This window comes from Pieris rapae, chromosome 3 (genome assembly GCF_905147795.1).
Source record: "Pieris rapae chromosome 3, ilPieRapa1.1, whole genome shotgun sequence".
Classification (NCBI taxonomy): domain Eukaryota; kingdom Metazoa; phylum Arthropoda; class Insecta; order Lepidoptera; family Pieridae; genus Pieris; species Pieris rapae.
This window is the reverse complement of record NC_059511.1, coordinates 4,218,656-4,238,207: the sequence shown is the minus strand read 5'-3', so window position 1 is coordinate 4,238,207 and position 19,552 is coordinate 4,218,656. Positions and strand designations below refer to the sequence as shown.

Genomic DNA, 19,552 nt, shown 5'->3' with positions numbered 1-19,552 from the left:
ACATTTTGTTTATTAAAGAATTACAATTTTAATTTAATTAACCTACATAGATAATACTATAATGAACTTCTAGTAAGATACTTATTAAGTGAAACGCAATATAGAGCAAATAAACTTTTGTTTACATTTTATTTATATTCGGATTTTACAAAATATTGAGTAATGGTTAATTTATGAATACTTATGAATATTTTTTTTATGAAATTTAAATGTTACTATGTATATTTTTAATTTGTAGCTCTAATCTATATAAATACTTATTTGGTTAATTATTCCTCAAAAATAAAAAAAAATTGGCGGCCATTCAAACAATCCACTCAAGATATTTAAACCAGTTCCTCTGTTTTCTGTATAAATAAAATGTAAAGAAATCAATTAACAAATATCAACGTCCAAGGATACACTTATGCGTAACTATGACGCATGTGAGGGTCATTATAGGGGGGTGTGGTGCGTCAATATAAATATATTTCTATCGCAGTAGCTTCTCTGGAATAGAACGGGAATATACAAAGGCGTGGCAAGGGCAGACAAACAAAAATAATCCACGCCGCCTCAAACACTTTCGTTATTTCTCTACATATCTAATCTTTTTCAAGGTGGTTTTTAAACCAAGTTTATATTGGCCTGAATGCATAGTATGTGTATGTATGATCATCGGTATGCGTGCTCTAGGCAAAATGTATTTGCTGTACACATCGATATTTGTCGATCAATCGCGTATCTTGGGTTTTTCTGAGTGACTACAACCAGAATCTTTTATTTTTAATCGGGAGGCTGACATCCTGGGCTGGTTAAGCAAGAAATCCGGCAACGCACTTGCGAGCCTTCTAGCAATGTGTGTGTCCATGGGTGGTTTATCACCATTATAATATCACTAACATCAGGTGCCTCCTGCCTGTTAAGACCCTGTTGTATAAAAAAGGCAAGTAAATTCAAAGTCGAGCTTATCTTACAGACGCATTGCTAAGACTATCAGATACAATGATTCATATCCTGCATAATATACTTGTCGATTATACATGCAAATGTTTATCTAGGTTTAGTGTTAGTAAATGTTGTATGTTTAATGTCTAAAAGCACTCATTTGAATAAAAACACCTTAATATTACGTGGAACTCGGCGATGTCTATCCCAAATCAATTGTCATGAAGTACGATTTCTATACCGGTTTGTGTATCATATTAAATGCCTTAATTTTACTGCACTTGCGTCGGAAGGTTGCCGACCTGTCAATGACCATTTGCACGTATTAACTCGAAATGTAAAGGGTCTCAATTTAAACTCTCTAATACAAATAATAAGAAAAATAACGAGCGGTTGACACTCGAAGTGGATTTTGTGTGTAAATACCTAGGAGGAAGTTATCGTTTAGGTATTTGAAAAATATAAATGCTGAGAAAACGTTGCTCTCATAATTATTTAAATTCCCAAACGATTTGTTTTACTACGTCACTAAAAAATAAATTAGCTATACCTTTTGTTTGTAACTACGAGCCTTTTTCATTTAAAATAGCACAATTGTACCAAATATTTTTAATTGTACACAATATCAAGTAGGTTTAATCATGTGATCGGAGTAATAAGTATTTTCTGTTATTATTAATTTTGGTCTATCGTTTATTGCGTGAATACCGTCTGCTGTATGAAAGTATGGTCCATTAAGGTGTAGTTTATCTAAATTTCTCGGTCAGTGTGGTTACATATATTTATGAATACCACGTACTTCAACTATATCCATGAACTGAGATAAATTTCTCGCAATTATAATGGCTATTAGATAAGGTCATAGAATGTTTCGTTCCATTTTCAAACTAAACCGGAATTCCCTATACGGAAAGCAGGAAGTCAACCGAGGTTAAATCTAGTATGCAATTTTATAATTTATATTATTGTACCTAAACCTTGTAATAAGTAGATCGAATAGAAAATATAGGATACGAAGCCGACTAAAAGCAAGCAAGAATGGTAACTATCGGTTTTCATCTGTATTTCCATTGCAATTTCCTAATTTATTCTGCTGCTTCTACGTAAATAAAAATGGCTTATAAAGTATATACACAACTTATCATAAAGTTAAATTTTTAACTTGGAAAAAAGAATCGACAAATGATTTATAAAAGGCACGTTTAACGACAAATGCGTGTCCTGAATCATTTGTTGATAATTTTTACAATCGCGTTACGAGGTTTTCAATTATACACTTGTTGTATTAACCTCGTGATTTTCATTCACGTCAACGATTTATCTGATAAACCACAAATATCCCAGGCTGGGTATTACGCACCAACCTTGATTTTCATGAGATATTTCTGGTGCTGACGGATCTGGCGCCTGCCGACTGAAAATACGATTTTTTCAAGATCACATTGACTTTATTATGACGTCAAGAAAATATTTATTTTATTGCTTTAAATGTACGTATTATATAGTCATATAACAATGCGGAAAAAAACTTTCTTACACACCACTTGGGGTTAATAATATAATAGCGTAAAATCTTACGAAATAAGTGCAGTAGCATATTCAATAGGTGATATGCTCCTTTATTTTCCATAAATTTCCAGGACAAAAAGCGAGAGGTAAACAATAAATATTTACTTTAATTTTGCTCATCAACATCAATCCAATTTTATAAATCCGGGAGTATTTTTGGATTTCCATACGCAAAATCGAAGTACGGAAGTCGTTGTATCATTAAGTATTGAATAAACAGATCATCAGAAAATTGCCAGCCAAATGTCAAGTGTTTTTGCCTCATGGGAAAGTTTTCCCAAGAAATTGCAATTTATCACAATTTCCTCACCGTGTTGCCGACCTATTGCTGTACGAAAATAGCATGCTTTTGGATTACTGCCAAGTATGCATCAAATTTTTTGATCGACCCCTGACATCGAGTTTATTTTTTAATTGTGTAAAGCCGAAAATTTATTCTTAAACTGAACTAAAAGTAGTTCATAACAATTGTATAATGTGAATGATAAATATATGCAGTATGGTTCGAGTAGGTTGCGTCAGATGAATATTTTTCATTGAAAGAATGAAATTTGAGTAAAGCGAGTCGCTGACTTATTTATTACTTTTTTTGACTTTATTGTCAGTTTGTCTCGTCCGTTCTACGCCCTTGATTTGTGAACGGGTAGTAAATATAAATTTAGAACTTGCATGTGTACATTAATTTATATAAAAAAATTATACTTTAATTTTTATTTTTCAATATTTCTTTTACATACGTTTTTGAAATACGGCAGTGATTAGCGCTGTCTCGATTCATAATCTTACCCGTAGTACCGTATGTGTTTTGAGCATTATTCTTTTTTTCTTATACATTCTGATGTACTATTTCTTTTTTGGGATTCTATGATGAATTCGGAAATGTACGGATGGTTAAAATTACATCATCATAGAGACACCTATGAGCTACGTAAAATATTGAGGTATCGATAGATTGATTGCAAATTATGGAAATGCTGAAAAAATACGGTTCATTCTTCGATTTTGTATTAGTTATCGCGATTAAAATGATCATCTACATTTATCTTAGCACAATATTGCATAATCGTAATAAATGCAACTGCTAATTAGACATTAGCAGTAATTGCTTATGTAATTTTCTGCTCTGGTTTTACTATATCACTGTGTGTCATAAAATAAAATATATTTCTTAATATTGTATATAAGATGTCCTATATAAACCGGATCGTGCTACTGGACCATACTTAAAATGAGTACAGAACGGGACATTACGCTATCGGCGCTCTAGGCAATGTCTCCCTGATTCTGTTGAGGAAATTTTAACTAAAAATTATTATTTCCTAGTGGAAGAAGAAGGAAAAATATATTTATTCGTATAAAGTAATAATAATAGCCCAGTGGCGCTACAGCCCTGTATGGATCTTGGCCTCAGATTGTATACATTTCTCAATTTTATAGACAAGTAGGTGATCAGCCTTCTATTTCTGACTCGGAGCTTTTGGGTATAGGATAGGTCAGTTTCCTCAAGATGTTAGCCTATGCTATAAGACCAAGCGTTAATTATGGTCATAGAAACAAACTTCCTTTGGTGCAAACCTAGAAAAACTAGAAAATATTGATTAATATTGGCGAAAAATTATTGGTGACCCAATCAAATCAAATCAAAATCCATTTATTCAGTTCAGATGCGTCTTAGGGCATGCTTATGAATGTCAAAAACGTTTACAAAATTCGCGAAAGAGCAAAACTACGCTATCCGTTCGCAAAACTACCATATCAATTTAATAATAATAAAGTCTTTACCATGAAAGCGATACATACGATGGATAATAGAATGTATGTAGTACCAGAATATTCTATTCGTTTATATTATACACATTGCCACATTTAATAATGATTTATTTTATTACGCGTACTGTAGACTTATACACAGTGCACACTATGAAAAGTGAAATTAATAAGACTAGGTACTGTTAGAGTTAAATAACTGAAAACCAGTAAACAAGTGACGGATCGTTTTGTTATTAATTAGTTTTCAATAAGAAATGCAATTGACAACTGGTTTTTTCGAATAAATTATTGTTTTGATATGGAAATTTACTAAATTTTCTTTTATTTAATTTGAATAAATTTAAATTATTATATATTAAATTTTTATTGTAAGGTAATTAATAATATTTCGTATTACATCCTTGTGTTTCACAGTCCTGTATATTTTAAGTATATTATATCCTCCTTTGTCTGAATGTATATTTTCGGATACTATAGTATCAAAGTTCATGCCCTGTACTGACTCATTGATTCTTTGTTTACATTTGCTATATAGAATGGTTTAATATTAAAACCATTTACTTTAGCGAGGTTTCCTATAGAAAGTGAACTTGGAAATGATTTTTGTTATAATTTCGCTGGCAAATATTCATAATATTGCAATTCGTTTTAAAAAGCAATTGCATCTCTAAAATAATCAACATAATACTTCAATTAAAAGATCACTGACCTAGTTATAAAGCAATTCAGTACCTCCTAGAGTTTAATTAAATGTAGACATGCGCGTACGCAAACAGATGGTCGCAGTCTTTGTTTAATTTAGCTCTGCAAACAAGTGTCCACACAATGTATAAAATGGTAGAACATCTTTTTAAACTACTGTTTAAATGGACGTGAGGAGATTAAAAATTAAGATATGTAATGAGTTAGGTACATATATGATATTAAAATTGTTTTAATTAATTAATTTGTTCGGCATACATGCGGTTTAACTACGTATGTATGCGAATAACTCGTGTCAAGTCCCATTTTTAAATTGACATAACACGTTACTAGGTTACAAAAGTACAGTATCTTACGTTGTAGATATTTATGCAAATGAGCTACATGTGTTAATGTTATGATTAATCAATTTGTTTTTTGGTACGAAAAAATAAATACCATTATCAAAATTTACTTTTAAGTTTTTTCTGTCCGTGTTCCGAATAGGTGTACCATTTTCGAATATAATTATAACTTTTTTTAGTTACTCTAAAATTTTACAGCGGATTGTGTTTCACGATTTAGCAGTGAGTTGTAGTAGCATTGTGCCACAGCTGAGCGTTTGTTAAGGCAATTTCTGCCGCGCTCTCCGTAATCTGCCCAAACGAGCAAAGAAAAGAGCGTACCAATTCTAAAAAGACCGGCAGCGCGCTTGCGAGTCTTCTGCGTATATCCATGGTATCGCTTAACATCAGATAACATGAAAAAAAGAATTTGACTTGAATTACGTTCATTATTTTTAAAGAAAATTCCGATTCCAATGTTTGGTTTTGGTTTGATGAACTTCCTGGCGGAGACATCAATCAGATCATCCGGTCTGCCATCGCTGCCAAATTTACAATTTTCTAAGTTCTTTTAAGTCTCCTTGAATTTCTATCACTTTTTAGTAACATGTTATTGACTTCATTATCACCTACGTAATAAAAGTCCAAATCTGAAATATTTGCTCGTTACAGATTGAAGGCTGCTACAGTGCTAATTTAACGTATAAATGAAACCGGAACGAACTTAAATCAGTTAGCATGACTGACGACGTATTAGTACACCTTATTATATATTTTAGTGTGGTGATGTTTGTGTGTGGTTTTAAGCAATGAATATTTCCGTAATCTGACAGCACAGACTGACATGTACCTACACATTTTTATCTGTTCAAAGAATTGCCTTGAAACAGATCTGAAGGAAAATTCGTCAAATTAAAAATATACTTTTTATTGTTTCCGTTGAAATTGTACAACCACTTGATAGTACACCACTATCATAAAAAGATACAAGTATTGGACATTAGCTTTTAGGTAGAGTACCATATTATTTTCATCGTACCGATGCTGGAAATATATTTAAGTACATCACATACAATATTTTACAGCAATTTTTCTACATCAGCTCAAGGCCCCGACCTTGAATAAAAAAAATTTAGTCTAATAGAATAATAAGCTAGTGATTTTGTATGAAAATTAATAAGTTTCAAGTCGATCAGATGGGACAATGATACTTTTCCGGTTGTTTACGAAACTTTTTATGAAGTATCTGTGGCTGTTTATTCCTGATATCTGGAGCAAGTCTCGAGCGAATTGACCCATTTAATGGTGTTTGTTTGCCAAAACACCACGATTTTGCACGTGGTTGTTTACAATAACATACCTATTGTATTTTTTTCGCAAAAAAGTGTTTATAATTGTTGACATAGCGTCGTCTGATTTTGAACTAGATTTTTCCTGACACGTGTTTTCGGTCTGTAAACAGGAATAAGTGTCGTTTGTTTATGGCATCGTAGAATATGTACCGACTATTTTCACGTGGAATGATGAACTTAGTCTTAAAACTTTGAATTTGTAGCAATCTTTTAACTCTAAGCAATTAAAGCAACATTGGTTATTGATATTGAAATATTTAAAACTATATTTCAAAGTTTTATTATATCATTTTATCTACATTATATTTTTACAAAAATATAGTACTCATTTAAACTTAAATTTTGTGGAAACATTGAGTACATATACATTTTTTGAAAGTTAAACTAACAGTTATTAAAATAGCTTTTAATTTTTCGTACAATTTTATTTTAAAAAGTCGAAATAGATACATCACAATAATAGGAGCATAAAGAAATAAAGTATAAATATAGAGTATTTGATGTATCCTAGAACAGTTTCACAAATAATGATTACGTAGTATCAGAACGGTAGACAATATAATATTTAAGAGATCAATCACAGGAAGATACAAATACATAATTATACAATAACTTTATAATTTAACAAATAATAATTATAAAAGTTTAAGTTGTATATCTATTTGAAAAAAACTCTTCATTCACTCCTCTACAGTCGGTATTTTTCGCGTTTGCTAAAAAAATAATTTGACTGAGATTTTTAGTCATTTATTGGTACGAATTTTACAACCTCTTTGTACATCAACCGTAGCTTTAAATTCGAAGAATGATACGTGCATTAATTTTATGTTATTTTTTCATTTTCTCTACGTCGAAATTAATTGCATGAAAAAAAGCAATTATTAATAATAGTTCCTTATGTAAATCTTGAAAAGTTGATTGTTATACAAAGGATTGTCGCAAGGCCAGATTCATGGTCATCGTGCTATTGATTCATTAACATGGGATATTAAAACAATAAAAATACATTCGTATTTCTTTTAGTCTGCCTGCATATTTTTTTCTGATGCTTTGTTATACCTGAACTCTATCATGCGTTTCATATATGAACGACGTATCTTATAAAAAATCTCGGTAATATCTTAGGATAAGTGCGGTCCTGTCCTAGACCAGCCTAAAGGGTATGTTGGATACACACTTCTTTAAGAATTGTCTCATAAAAATAATACCCTTAAATACATATAATACAACATTTTCTACAGCTGTGATACTTTTTGACATTTAACACCTTTGTCTTCAGTCACCGTGACCACGCACGCTGTAAAGCACGCGAAAAGTCGGTTAAATTGAAAATTATGTTTAAATACAATAATACATAACTTTAATCCGTAAAAAAGCGTTTTTCTTTAAATGTGTAATAGTTATGTTAATAAAAGACAATACTAATAATACCCTTGCTGTAAATGGCGTAAAGATCTGTTAAACATTCTGTGTAATTAGTTTTCTCAGTCGATCTGTTTATAAACATAACATAATAATCGATCGGTCACCAGGGCATAACGCGAATAAAGTTCCTATCATTACCCCAGAATTATGGCTCTTTGAATGGAAAGATCTATTTTAAATGTTTATGTTAAATAATAATGCTTAATATAAGGATAATAAATCTTTTGCAGAAGGAATTTACGTACATCTTAGTTTGTAAACGTCCTCGATAATGTTGAGGAAGAAATCTATATTTATTAAATATTATATATGGCGTGACGTTATGACTATGACGAATACGTAATATTATGCGGCTTTACAATTATTTTAATCAATTACTTGCTGTTACGAACTGAATTTAATCGTGAAATGCAATTCTGAATACTAGTCTCGGCATGGCACGTAGTTGCTAGTAAATATGTCTATTTTGTTCAATTCTGCTTAATACAATTTTCTTTCTATGGAAAACTGTACGCATTGTAAAAGTTATTTGCACTCGCAAAATTACCTACTCTGGGCCTAGTTTATCGTTTTATTCATCTCGTAGATGGATCGATCCATAAGATGCAGATCACCTTATTAAAAGGAAATATCGGGGCGGTAACGGTTAATGCTCTATTAAGAATTTGTATATGAAACTTACAGTTCGTATTACGTAACAATAAATATGGATTGCGTCAAAGGCAAGGCGACAATGTCAAGGGTAATTTCAGACGCATTTTAATGCTTCATCATCGGATTGGAACTATCGGTAATATGCACTTATATGAAGCTAATAGGATCAATATTGCCAAGTAATTATCATATAATTAAAAAGCAATAATTAAGACAAATACACGTAACATATTAAGACTATAGTCTTGAATAACGGTCGGTAGTCGGTGCTGAACTGGTAATTAAGAAATATATTTTAAAATTTGCTTTACTAACAGGTGTCGTATTATTTCATTTACAAGAAGCCGTCGACACAATACACTGAAAAAACAATAATTATTACGATCGATTTACAGGAATAAATTTGTATATTTTTATATACTTACTTCAGTTAGGTAAACTATGTTATAAGTAATTGCCTCAAACCTGAATGAATATAGCCATGACTCCAGTCATTGGTAAAGAAAGTCATTTTCTTTAAGTGAAATCTAGACATATGATTTGACCAGTTATTGCTTCTTTTATATGCGTTTTTATTATTATGACGCCTCATTCATAAACATTCTATAAAACTCAAGTATGAGATAAAAAATATTTTCTAACGAACACAGAGTAATGTAACAATACTCAAAATGTTTACAAAGTTAACAAAGACGTGTAGTCCTTACACTTTTATATAATAATTTTATAATGTACGCATCACAACCTCTTTCATGTTATTCATCAACAAACCCTCATTCAAACTGTAAACATGCACCTAATACGCAGTTGCTGACCTAATGCAAACGTGTTCTGTGTTCTGACACTAGGACAGTATACCGCTTCTGCTTGACACATAAAAACATAGTTTAAAAATAAAACATCTTATGCAGGTCTGAAAAAACGTCACAACTATTTCACAGTCGAATTGATAGACTACTTGTCAGGTAGACCATTAAAAAGTTCCCCAATTATTTAAAACTACGCCCCCGGATGTGTACTCAAAATAATGTATCAAAATTTATTTATAAAAACCCCGTTTTATAATATAGAATAACAGAAATAATATTTTAAGTACAAAAAAATATTTTTTTGTACATATAATATTTTTGTATTTAAATTATGCTTCACTACGGGTGGGTGTAAGTCCTGTAACAAGTGGTTCTTGATGAACTTTTTATTATCAGATGATGCAATAGACAAATTCACTTTCACGTTGCACTCGATAAATGCATTTTGTTAAAGTGTTTTTAAAGAATTCACCAGCCTATGTTTCAATAGAAGTGAGATATTTTATTGAAGTGAAAATTACTAAGGCGTACGGAAGCGAATCGACCACAATTGTTTAACTGTTGAATATTATTTATTTTTCGTTTTGGCTTTGTTACCAGAAGTTTGTTTTATATCGGTTATTACAATATCAACACATTACGACATAAAACTTGTATAGTTAATTATTTGAAATAAATTTCAATTGTTCCGATTTTTATTTATTGTTTACGTTGAAATGCCTTATATATTTCATAATAATAAATGTGCAATTTCACGTGTTTATTTTTCAGTAAAGACATTCTCCCATGTGTTTGTGGATTAAAAGTTAATCAAAGTTTTATTAATATATTAAGTTTGTTGTTTAAAACAATAACGTTTTCTATGGGAAGGATAATGTTATCAACAAAACTTTATAGCTTTTTATAGTGCCCACAACGTGACCCGAATATTTTTGGCGATAAGAAGACAATGTCGAATTTGCATTGGACATTGTGTTGCATTTACAGTAAAAAAATAAGAATTTTACTTAAATTTTTTTATTATTTAAATAACTCACCAAACAGAGTTGATTACGGCTTCCACTACACAAACTTACACTAACGGGCTTAAGTCTTAACGCACGTATGAGGTCTTCACTCTACGCGCGCCGAATGTTGACTGAGGCAAACTGGCGTATATCTTACGGTTACCTTTTTGTAATTTTTTTTTACGCGTGGGCAAAGGGCATACAACCGCAGCTAGGCACGCGTCACTTTGGGTGCAAGTTCCGCGTTTTACGGATATTTTGAGAACCAGTTTCACACGTGATGGCTAGGGGTATGTATTTGTTTACATTTTCAACGTTTGGGTCATCGACGTGGTTCGTCGTGGTCATCGTTTGGTTTTAGCGATTATTACACGTGATTGTCAGTCTGCTTAATCAGCAATTGCTAATTAGCTATTAAGATATTGGGTCGTAGTCTTTATCTAATTTGGAGTTGTATTTATTTAGTTTAAAGCTATTGAAGAATTTATATCATAAAGAAATGTGAAACGAAAGAGTGTGAAATAGAACTTCCTAGTACGGTAATTTTGAATATTCATGTAAAAAGTTTTAATAATTTTGGATATAAATCAAACTTTGCCTACGAATACCTTCTTGTTTTCATATAATATAATACTATCGTTTCGTTGTAGGCACGCCGACATTGACGATAGAATATAATCGTAAGATCGGGGCTGGTGATAACCGACCAATCACAGCGCCTAACTCCTCACTCTTCAACATACCATAAAAACATTGCAACGTTAATGAGTTTTTGTAAGGAGTATAATTATAAATTATTATCAACTTATATTTAATTTTCAGTTTTAAGTCACAATATTGCGTATATTTATTTGATGAAAACGACAAATGTAAGAGATTTAAAGTAGGAAAACTTCCTCCATTCCAGCCCATTCTTCTTCTTCCTCCCCATTCTTTCCCTCCTATCCAGTCCTATCGTCAAAATTTTAGGGAAATTTATTTCTGTTAATAAATTAAACTTATAAGATTCTCCCCTCCATAACTTGTAGTATAATGTTAACCTCTTGTATATATTATTATATATCTGTGTGTGTTGTCTTTTTTTGTGAAGTCATTTTTGTTTTGGGTAACTCTGCTTAGATTAAATTCAAGCCATCAAATCTATCCTCACCGTGTTAAGACTTAGAACGCGACATTGGCGGAATTGTGATTTACACAGACGTCGCCATTAATAATAAAGTTAAGTGAAGTAGAAAAACGTCTATTCTGTCAGAGAAGAATTTTGTTAATTTCACTAACTAAAACTATCTTATCTGTGTTGAATTTTATTATTTTATAAGTATGTGTATATTTCCGCAAATATATGTAAATAATAATTATCCTACTACATTCGGCTTATGAAAAAGAGTTTACGTAATAAGAATAATGTTATCTACATTAATACTAATAATTTATGGCAATTTTGCCATTTAAATAGTTGGTTTTAATAATCTTAATAATCCGGTTTTATTTAGTGAATTATTACTCAAAAGTATATTTTTTAACACCGTTACTAAGACGTTATTAAGACTTAATACACTTGAAAACAATCTGAAATTGTGGATTGTGAGACCATGACAGTCGATCGATCTCCTATCTGAATCCCAATAACCAAACCCTACAAAGAACATTCATTTATTGGCGACAATAAAAAAAATTAAGATAGGATATTGGCACAGCTGAACTGTCATTTTTATACAAAGTTCTATCCACAGATACCGATCCGACCTACCATGGATAGCTTGTATCGACAGATGGATATTCAATCCGTCAATTGATTATTGCCACACTTTTTACAACATTTGGATTAAGATGTGTATGTCAGATGGTCAAAAATGGATTGAGATAGGTTATTGGGTTTAGGCGTTAGAAGCGACAATTATCTCTAAGTCTGAACCTTCTATGTTCAAAATGTATTGGACTAAGTCTAATTTTTCCACCCTAAGTGTCCGTACTAAAATTAATTATGTTTTGATAAGGCATTCCTTAAGCTTTGCGACAAACGTTTGAGTATTTCCGTCTAAAATGTCATAGATAATTAAAAGGCGTGTATTCAAACGACGTAGTAGAACTATTAAAGTATATCGAATGTCATTTTGCGTTGTAATCTCCGTTACATATTGTTCTTAATTAACACTCGCCTAGATGTTTGACTTGTGGCCTCTGCCTCATTCCTTCATTTACGCCTTGTTCATTGAGTAAAAGGTAGGTATATTGAATTATTGAGTGTGTGTCATGAACAGTGTTTATTATCTAATTATTGTTTTCATATTAAAATATAACTTTCTCGGTTTATGTATAGAGATCGACAGACTTTAGTCATTAATATTAAACAGATCACAAGTATCGATAAACTGCCGATAAAATATATTTTTTGCACAACCTCAATATAATTTTTATTATACATTTGTAACTCAGTTTGTACAAAAAATGCCTATTTTAATGTGTAAATAGAAATAATTATTCATACCTGGTTCTATCTAGAATATCTAGTCGAGACCTCAATACAAGGTTCTCGGAGCATTTACTACACAAGGTACTTCGCGAGAAAATTATAGATGTAATTTACAATTATGGAATATAATTTAAACTGGACGTTATAATCTTGAAAAATCTCAACTCTGAATCAAATTCAGTAATCAAAATTATAATTAAGTAAATTAATTGTATATTTTTTCGATTTTAAGATTTAGGTGCCCGTGTCGGCCTCACGTTGGCTATAAAAACTCGGCTTAGAATCAAGCAGCCGAGTTCCAAAATAGATGAAATTTGCCTAATGCGTAATCAAACATATTATACGAAGCTATACATATAATATATTAAGATTATTGGAGTATTGGAAGATTTTGTACTTAAAGTATGAAAGGAAGCCACCACCTTTCCCCTAACAAATTAGTATTGATCCATTGCGTCCCTCATTTTGTACCCTCGATTTTTCGTGATAACCCCTAAGACAGTGAAATAAATTGTCTATCTTAACAAACGAAAAATGGTTCTTATTTTAAATTTTAAAAATATGTGAATTCTCCGCAAATGTAACATGATATTATTATGTGTAGTCTGTTCTCCATACATTTAAGGGCTAGCACGTTTTTTTTCACTCTGGAATACTCATATGTTTATGTCTATATTTCCTCCACGTCTCCGTATACGTTCCTCTATCGTATACGTTCATTGATTTATGTTTTTTTTTTTCAGAATGGAGTCGTATGTGGGCGAGCGCTTCATTTGTCGGCGTATTGATTGTCATCGGTGTACCTTTGTGGTGGAAAACAACCGAAGTGTTTCGGTATGTCTTCGTTTAGGTTTATAACGCGTAAAATTAACTATTTACATTCTCTTTATCCTTCTCTGTTTATAGCGAATATGTCAACTTGAGGTCTTTCTCTCTTACTAGTAACGTCTTATTATTGATGTTTTAATAAGTTCTCGGTTATCTCTTAAAGAAGTTTTATTTAAATGAATATTGTTTTTTGCCATATGGAATTGATTCGCCTAACGTGTTTTGAGTACTTTATCTAGACTGAACTTATTACCTATAGTTATACATCATTAAACAATTATGTATTTATGTTATAATCAATTTTATGTAAATGCATAATGTGACGGGGTGCGTAAGGGTTATCATTACGATAGTCCGATGCGTCCGGAAACTTGCAAGGTCACAGAATTGGTTCCTAATAACAGTTTTTGTGTGTCTTTGATTATTTAATATTTTTTGACATATGATGACACAATCTATGTCCAAAAACGAAAAAGATGTATATAAATAATTCGATTGGTTACAATTACTTTTAATATACGTATCGTCCATACTCGTTAAGAATACGTCATTGGATTGACAAACCTAATCAAGTATGATTCTTAATTAGAACCTCTGTCGTAGTGAAATTGATTTAAATTTAATTGCCTTTAGTCCCTTTAGATGTTTATTATATTAAATACTTTAAATCTTCAGGGTATCGCTTCCATACGATAAAATAAATGCATTTGACTCAGAGGCTCATTACATTACAACAGACCTTGTGGTACTCGCAAACGATGATCGAACTGCGGTGAATGTGGCTGAAGAGATTCAGAAGGCATTTTCACAGTCAGGTATGAGTACATCGTAATATACACAACAACTAATCCATAGTTGGTAACTCTTATTTTGGGTCGGGAGCAAGGCGGATCTGCTTCTGCTTTGTCTTTTAGCTGCAGCCCAGGGCCGCGTGGATTCAAAGGGCCCCAAGTCCCCACTGAAAATAATCGACAATATATTTTACAAATCTTTTGAATTAGATTTTTTTTAATTTAAAAATTATAAGCTTGGTGAGATCACGCAACCAATGTGCATCTATCGAACGCTTGTTTTCGGTCGGTTATTTTTCGCGTGTGCGCTCGTGCGGAGAAACTTCCCCGTGATAGCCCAGAGACAAATTCACGAGCCCTTGGCACAGAATATTGTTCACCTACTTGCCTACTCTGCAATAAGTACGAATATAAAATTCTTAATAGCCAATCATCTTATAGGCCGGCAACGTACTTTAAACGTCCTGGTGTTGCGGATGTCCATGTGTCGTAAACACTTAACTCACTAAGTGAACTGCTCGTTTGCCTCCTGTCCCATTAAAAAATCTGTCTGAAATTTATTTATGACTGTTTTTACGCAGTATAACCGATTGCAGATGTAATAAAGCTGAGAATCACTAAGAAAATCATCTCGGATTCACTTCGTCAAACCTTGGACACGGTGATTGATGAACAAGAAGCGCTAGAAGCGATTACTGCCACTTTCAACCAGAAACATAATACTTTATATGTAGTACAGAGGGCGCCACTTTTTCAAGACATTTGGGTGGGGACGGAGAGAGTTGTATTCTTTCGAGATGGGAAAGGTACTTACATTATTTTTAATTCCTGTCTGCTAAGAAACAGTACCTACAGTTCTATTAAAATGTTCCAGGTAGATATAAAATTTATTACTAACGACACATAGAAACACAATATAATAATAATAAAGAAAAATGATATATTAATAATAATAGTTAGTAGAAAAAAATAGCAATATTAATAAGGAAGTCTTGAGTATATATTAAAAAATAAAATAAGAATAATTGTTTAGAAATAGATAAATCATATTTATCTATTTCTTTTTAGACATCAATTTATGACATATAATTAATAAAATAAAAATAGCACATTCGACTTCTATAGAAAAGGAACAGATTAAGTTATTATTGTATTTAATATTCATATAATTATTCCATTTTTCCAACTTCGCTTCTATTTTCTAATCTTTTGCCACTATTGCATTTCTAAGATGACTTTGTTTTAAACTTTTCTTAAACAAAGAAATCTTAAAATTAACGACGAAACTTAGGTGTAACATAAATTTCCAGCATCATCAACCCTAGTAGCCGCTCTAGACAAATGGATCTATGAGCCATCAGTACTTCAAGGTGCCAGATCGGAATCGGCCGATGCGGCGAGACAAGTTCGATTCCCGAGTAGTGACTATCACGTGGTGCTCTCAGTTGTTAATCCAAAACCACATTTGATGAAAGTGGAGTTTGATGCCGCAGAGGCTGTAGAAGGTAAGTTTTTAAAGTGAAGAACAGTGAAAGTGTATTAACATCATCATATTCATCATGTTTTATTTTATAATTAATGTTAGAGGTGAATAATAGTTCCAAAGTTTTTATGTCTAGACTATCTAGTGTGTTTCTTATGTAGCCAAGTCCACATTTTAAGGATCGTCATGCTTGCTTAAATGTCATTGCTTATGGCGGTGTCCATGCGTTGGGATGTCCCTCTACTTAAAATATTGCGTGTGTGGCCGATGCCTGACCATGCGTCATACTCGGGAACGGGTAAACTTGTGGTGACTGGTCGTATTTGAATTCGTATATGCGGTGATATAAGTTATACATATCTACTACGTATTTGCGTGTTATTCCCACGAGTATGTAAGTGCGTGCTCCTATTTCACCATGCCTCCTGCCGATAGAGGGCAAATCTTTTTAATATAAAAAGTTTTTAAGTTAATTAATTTTATTATTCTTTATTATTTCTGATGTCATATGGAACATGGTATAATGGTTGTATTTGTTCCTTACAAACGTTGTGTAATAGAAAAAAACTTGGCGATTAAAATGAGTGGCGGAGAGTTTATTGCCACTTCTTCTCTTTCGTTCTACGTCCTTGATTTGAGGACTGGCAATAAATATAAAATTAGAAGCATTCGGTGTATATTTCTTTTTTAACGTTCATAAGTGTACATTACGTTCTTCTTATAGTGCCATCTCCTTGCGAAGGTTGGCGATCATAATGGCTATTTTAATTTTGGATGTCGCGCTGCTAAACAATGACTTGGTGCTTTGACACTTTGTCTTGTATGATTAGTTGAAGGAGCTCGTGTTTTTTGAAGTTACGTAAAACGTGTCCGAAATACTCAAGTTTCCTTCTCTTAACCGTCATAAGCCCTCCTTTGTTCTTCTGAATTAGGGAAATCCTACAATCACCTCCATGTTTATATCCTCTATACTGTCTGCATACATTTTTCTTTTTTTTTTCAGATTACATCGGTTCCTTTGTGGACGAGTTAAGTGAACTTCATAACTTCACACTCAAGTCCCAATGGCTGTATTTGCTGGACTTCGATTTTCAACCCAGAAAGGTATTGTAGACATTGCTTTTTTCGAATCCTGTCATGTACATTGAGAGTGTCCATGGGCGGCGGTATCACTTAACATCAGGTGAGCCTCCGGCCCGTATGCCTCCTGTTCTATAAAAAAAATACATTTGAATTGTCTGATTTCGTATTTAATTTTAAATATAGGTTAGGTTACATTTCATTTTCCTCATATTTAGTCAAGCTGGAAGACATTTTTCTCTAGTCTCATCCAGTTAGTACTTACTAATTTTATTAATATATTTGACCATAGGTTATAGATACTACAAAAGTCGGATACCACTACGCAATTCGTCATGAAAGGCTACATTTGCTTCTAACTAAATTGGAAGAAAGGGCCGCGACTCATGTGTCTGAATTGCCGACTGTTAACCTAGCCTTATATGTCACTCAATGTGATATGTCGCCGGCTTATATCTATGATACGAATAGTGAGTGCCTATATCTCTGATACTAATGTTTAATACAACAACAAAAAATCAAAGTATTTTTTTGAAACTATATTACTTATTGTTTACGGAAATATTTTTGATAACCACTTATTATTTGAGATTCGTTTGCTAATATTTCTTAATTAAAGCAATAATACATTTACTGATTTATTCGAATGATCTTGTATCAAAATTCATGATATGTCCAGCTAAAGTAAACTTTTTTATCAAATACAAAATAATAAATACAAGATATAATTTGAATATCATGAAAATTTTTGGCAACATAATAATGGCATTAGTCAATTCTAAAATCGGGTCATATAAAAGATCATATATGTAAAAATTTAATAGATCCAAATTTTCAAATGTCTTTACAATATGTAATTATTTATTTAGACCAGAAAGTTGAGTCCCGAGTCCAAGCGTTCATGTCACCGAAATGGGGTGGCGTGGTATTGGGAACACCCACAGTAGACGAATGTACAGAGGGCATACACCGACCTAAGGTCACACAGATCATGGGAACGTTTTTGGCACATCTTAGAAAACTTATTGGAATCACTGATAAGGTTAGTAAACTGTGTTAAGATTTATAAAATCGAATCATGAATGGATGCGATAACTATAAGCCATAGCCAACTTGTGGAACCCAAAAATATATTTCGCCGGGAAGCGATCCCAGGCCCTGTTCATACATCCCCCTATTTACAAAGCTCTCTAAGACGTGTTAGATTTAAAAGACCAAAGTTAAATTTAGTCAGACGTCTGACACAACGTATTTGTGTCTATCTTGATTTTTAGTTCACAGTTAGAGAATTTGATATATTAAATGAATCAAACTCAGGATCGTATTAAATTTGTATTACAAACTAATTCAGTGGTGTTTATTACCGCTGGTATTTATTACAAAATTTAACACCTATGTTGGATCAATATCAATTCCCTAGGAATCAATACAAAATGGTCACTTAGAAGCGCTCCGCTCAGTGGCGCCCAGGCGTTGGGAGGTCGATTCTCTTCTACGAATAAGGACCCTAGAACAAGTCACCTCGGCTGAAACAAGCTTGAAGTCACTGGCTAAGTTGTTAGGTTAGTAACTATTATATAATTTCACAGTCGTCTTTGAAAACAAATCAACATTAAAAGGTTGAAAAATGTATTTAAATATTCAAAATATTGTATGTTTGCATGGGATAAGCTACAAAACCACTGGACTGATTTAAAAAAATCATTCACAATTAAAATCCAACATTCAACAATTTTACTGTATTCAAAATTTCCATTTTAGGTGAAATATCAAACATAGTGATAAACGAAGAAGTCGGTGCCTCAATTAACATGGCTGTACAGAACATTGAAAAGGCCAAGAACTTAATGATATCTGGACACCTTTTGGAGGGCTATAGGGCATCGCAGACGGCTTTTGTTGCGGCTGAGACAGCTTTTATGGATCCCAGTCTTTTGGCCCTGCTATATTTCCCTGATGATCAAAAGTAAGTCTACAAATAAATCTATATTGTTGAGTTTGATCAAAACGTACGAGAAATTTGAATTAAAAATCTCCTTTAGTTTAGTTTCTAGGACTTAATACAAATTCGTTTTAACTTCACTGGCATTGTATTTTAGATTAGATAATATACAAGTGACAAAATAGTAATTAGTTAAAATGAAATGGTCTGTCATGACGTTTGCCTGTTATTTAAATTAATTATTGTGTCCTTTTTTTATTTCAGGTACGCAATTTATATTCCTCTGTTTTTACCTATTATGTTCCCTGTGATTCTGTCTCTGAAGAACTTGATACTTTGGTTCAGAGGAAAACTACCAAAAGAGAAAGTCGAGTGATGGGCAACCAAAGTTTAAATATATGATTTATTTATATCCAA

General features: G+C 32.3%; 2 protein-coding genes across 3 annotated transcripts in view; one reads left to right on the top strand and one right to left on the bottom strand.

Annotated features, from left to right (window-relative positions):
• Positions 1-10,711, bottom strand: part of LOC110997054 (protein I'm not dead yet) — a 24,550-nt gene extending 13,839 nt beyond the window's left edge. The window contains exon 1 of the mRNA XM_022265005.2: positions 10,569-10,711. The gene's annotated coding sequence lies outside the window, so the exon portion shown is untranslated. The remainder of the gene's footprint in view (positions 1-10,568) is intronic.
• The window catches only part of LOC110997055 (GPI transamidase component PIG-S), a 24,368-nt gene extending 4,816 nt beyond the window's left edge, over positions 1-19,552 (top strand). The window contains exons 1-11 of one of the 2 annotated variants that reach the window (XM_045634445.1): positions 10,724-10,828; positions 13,755-13,845; positions 14,515-14,654; positions 15,227-15,436; positions 15,941-16,135; positions 17,117-17,217; positions 17,486-17,663; positions 18,063-18,235; positions 18,614-18,755; positions 18,955-19,159; positions 19,400-19,552. In XM_045634445.1, the coding sequence (XP_045490401.1) occupies positions 10,819-10,828; positions 13,755-13,845; positions 14,515-14,654; positions 15,227-15,436; positions 15,941-16,135; positions 17,117-17,217; positions 17,486-17,663; positions 18,063-18,235; positions 18,614-18,755; positions 18,955-19,159; positions 19,400-19,511 (1,557 nt within the window). In that variant the 5' untranslated portion in view covers positions 10,724-10,818 and the 3' untranslated portion in view covers positions 19,512-19,552. Of the gene's footprint in view, positions 1-10,723; positions 10,829-13,754; positions 13,846-14,514; positions 14,655-15,226; positions 15,437-15,940; positions 16,136-17,116; positions 17,218-17,485; positions 17,664-18,062; positions 18,236-18,613; positions 18,756-18,954; positions 19,160-19,399 lie in introns of those variants that run through there. The other variant, XM_045634446.1, reaches the window with a different exon arrangement.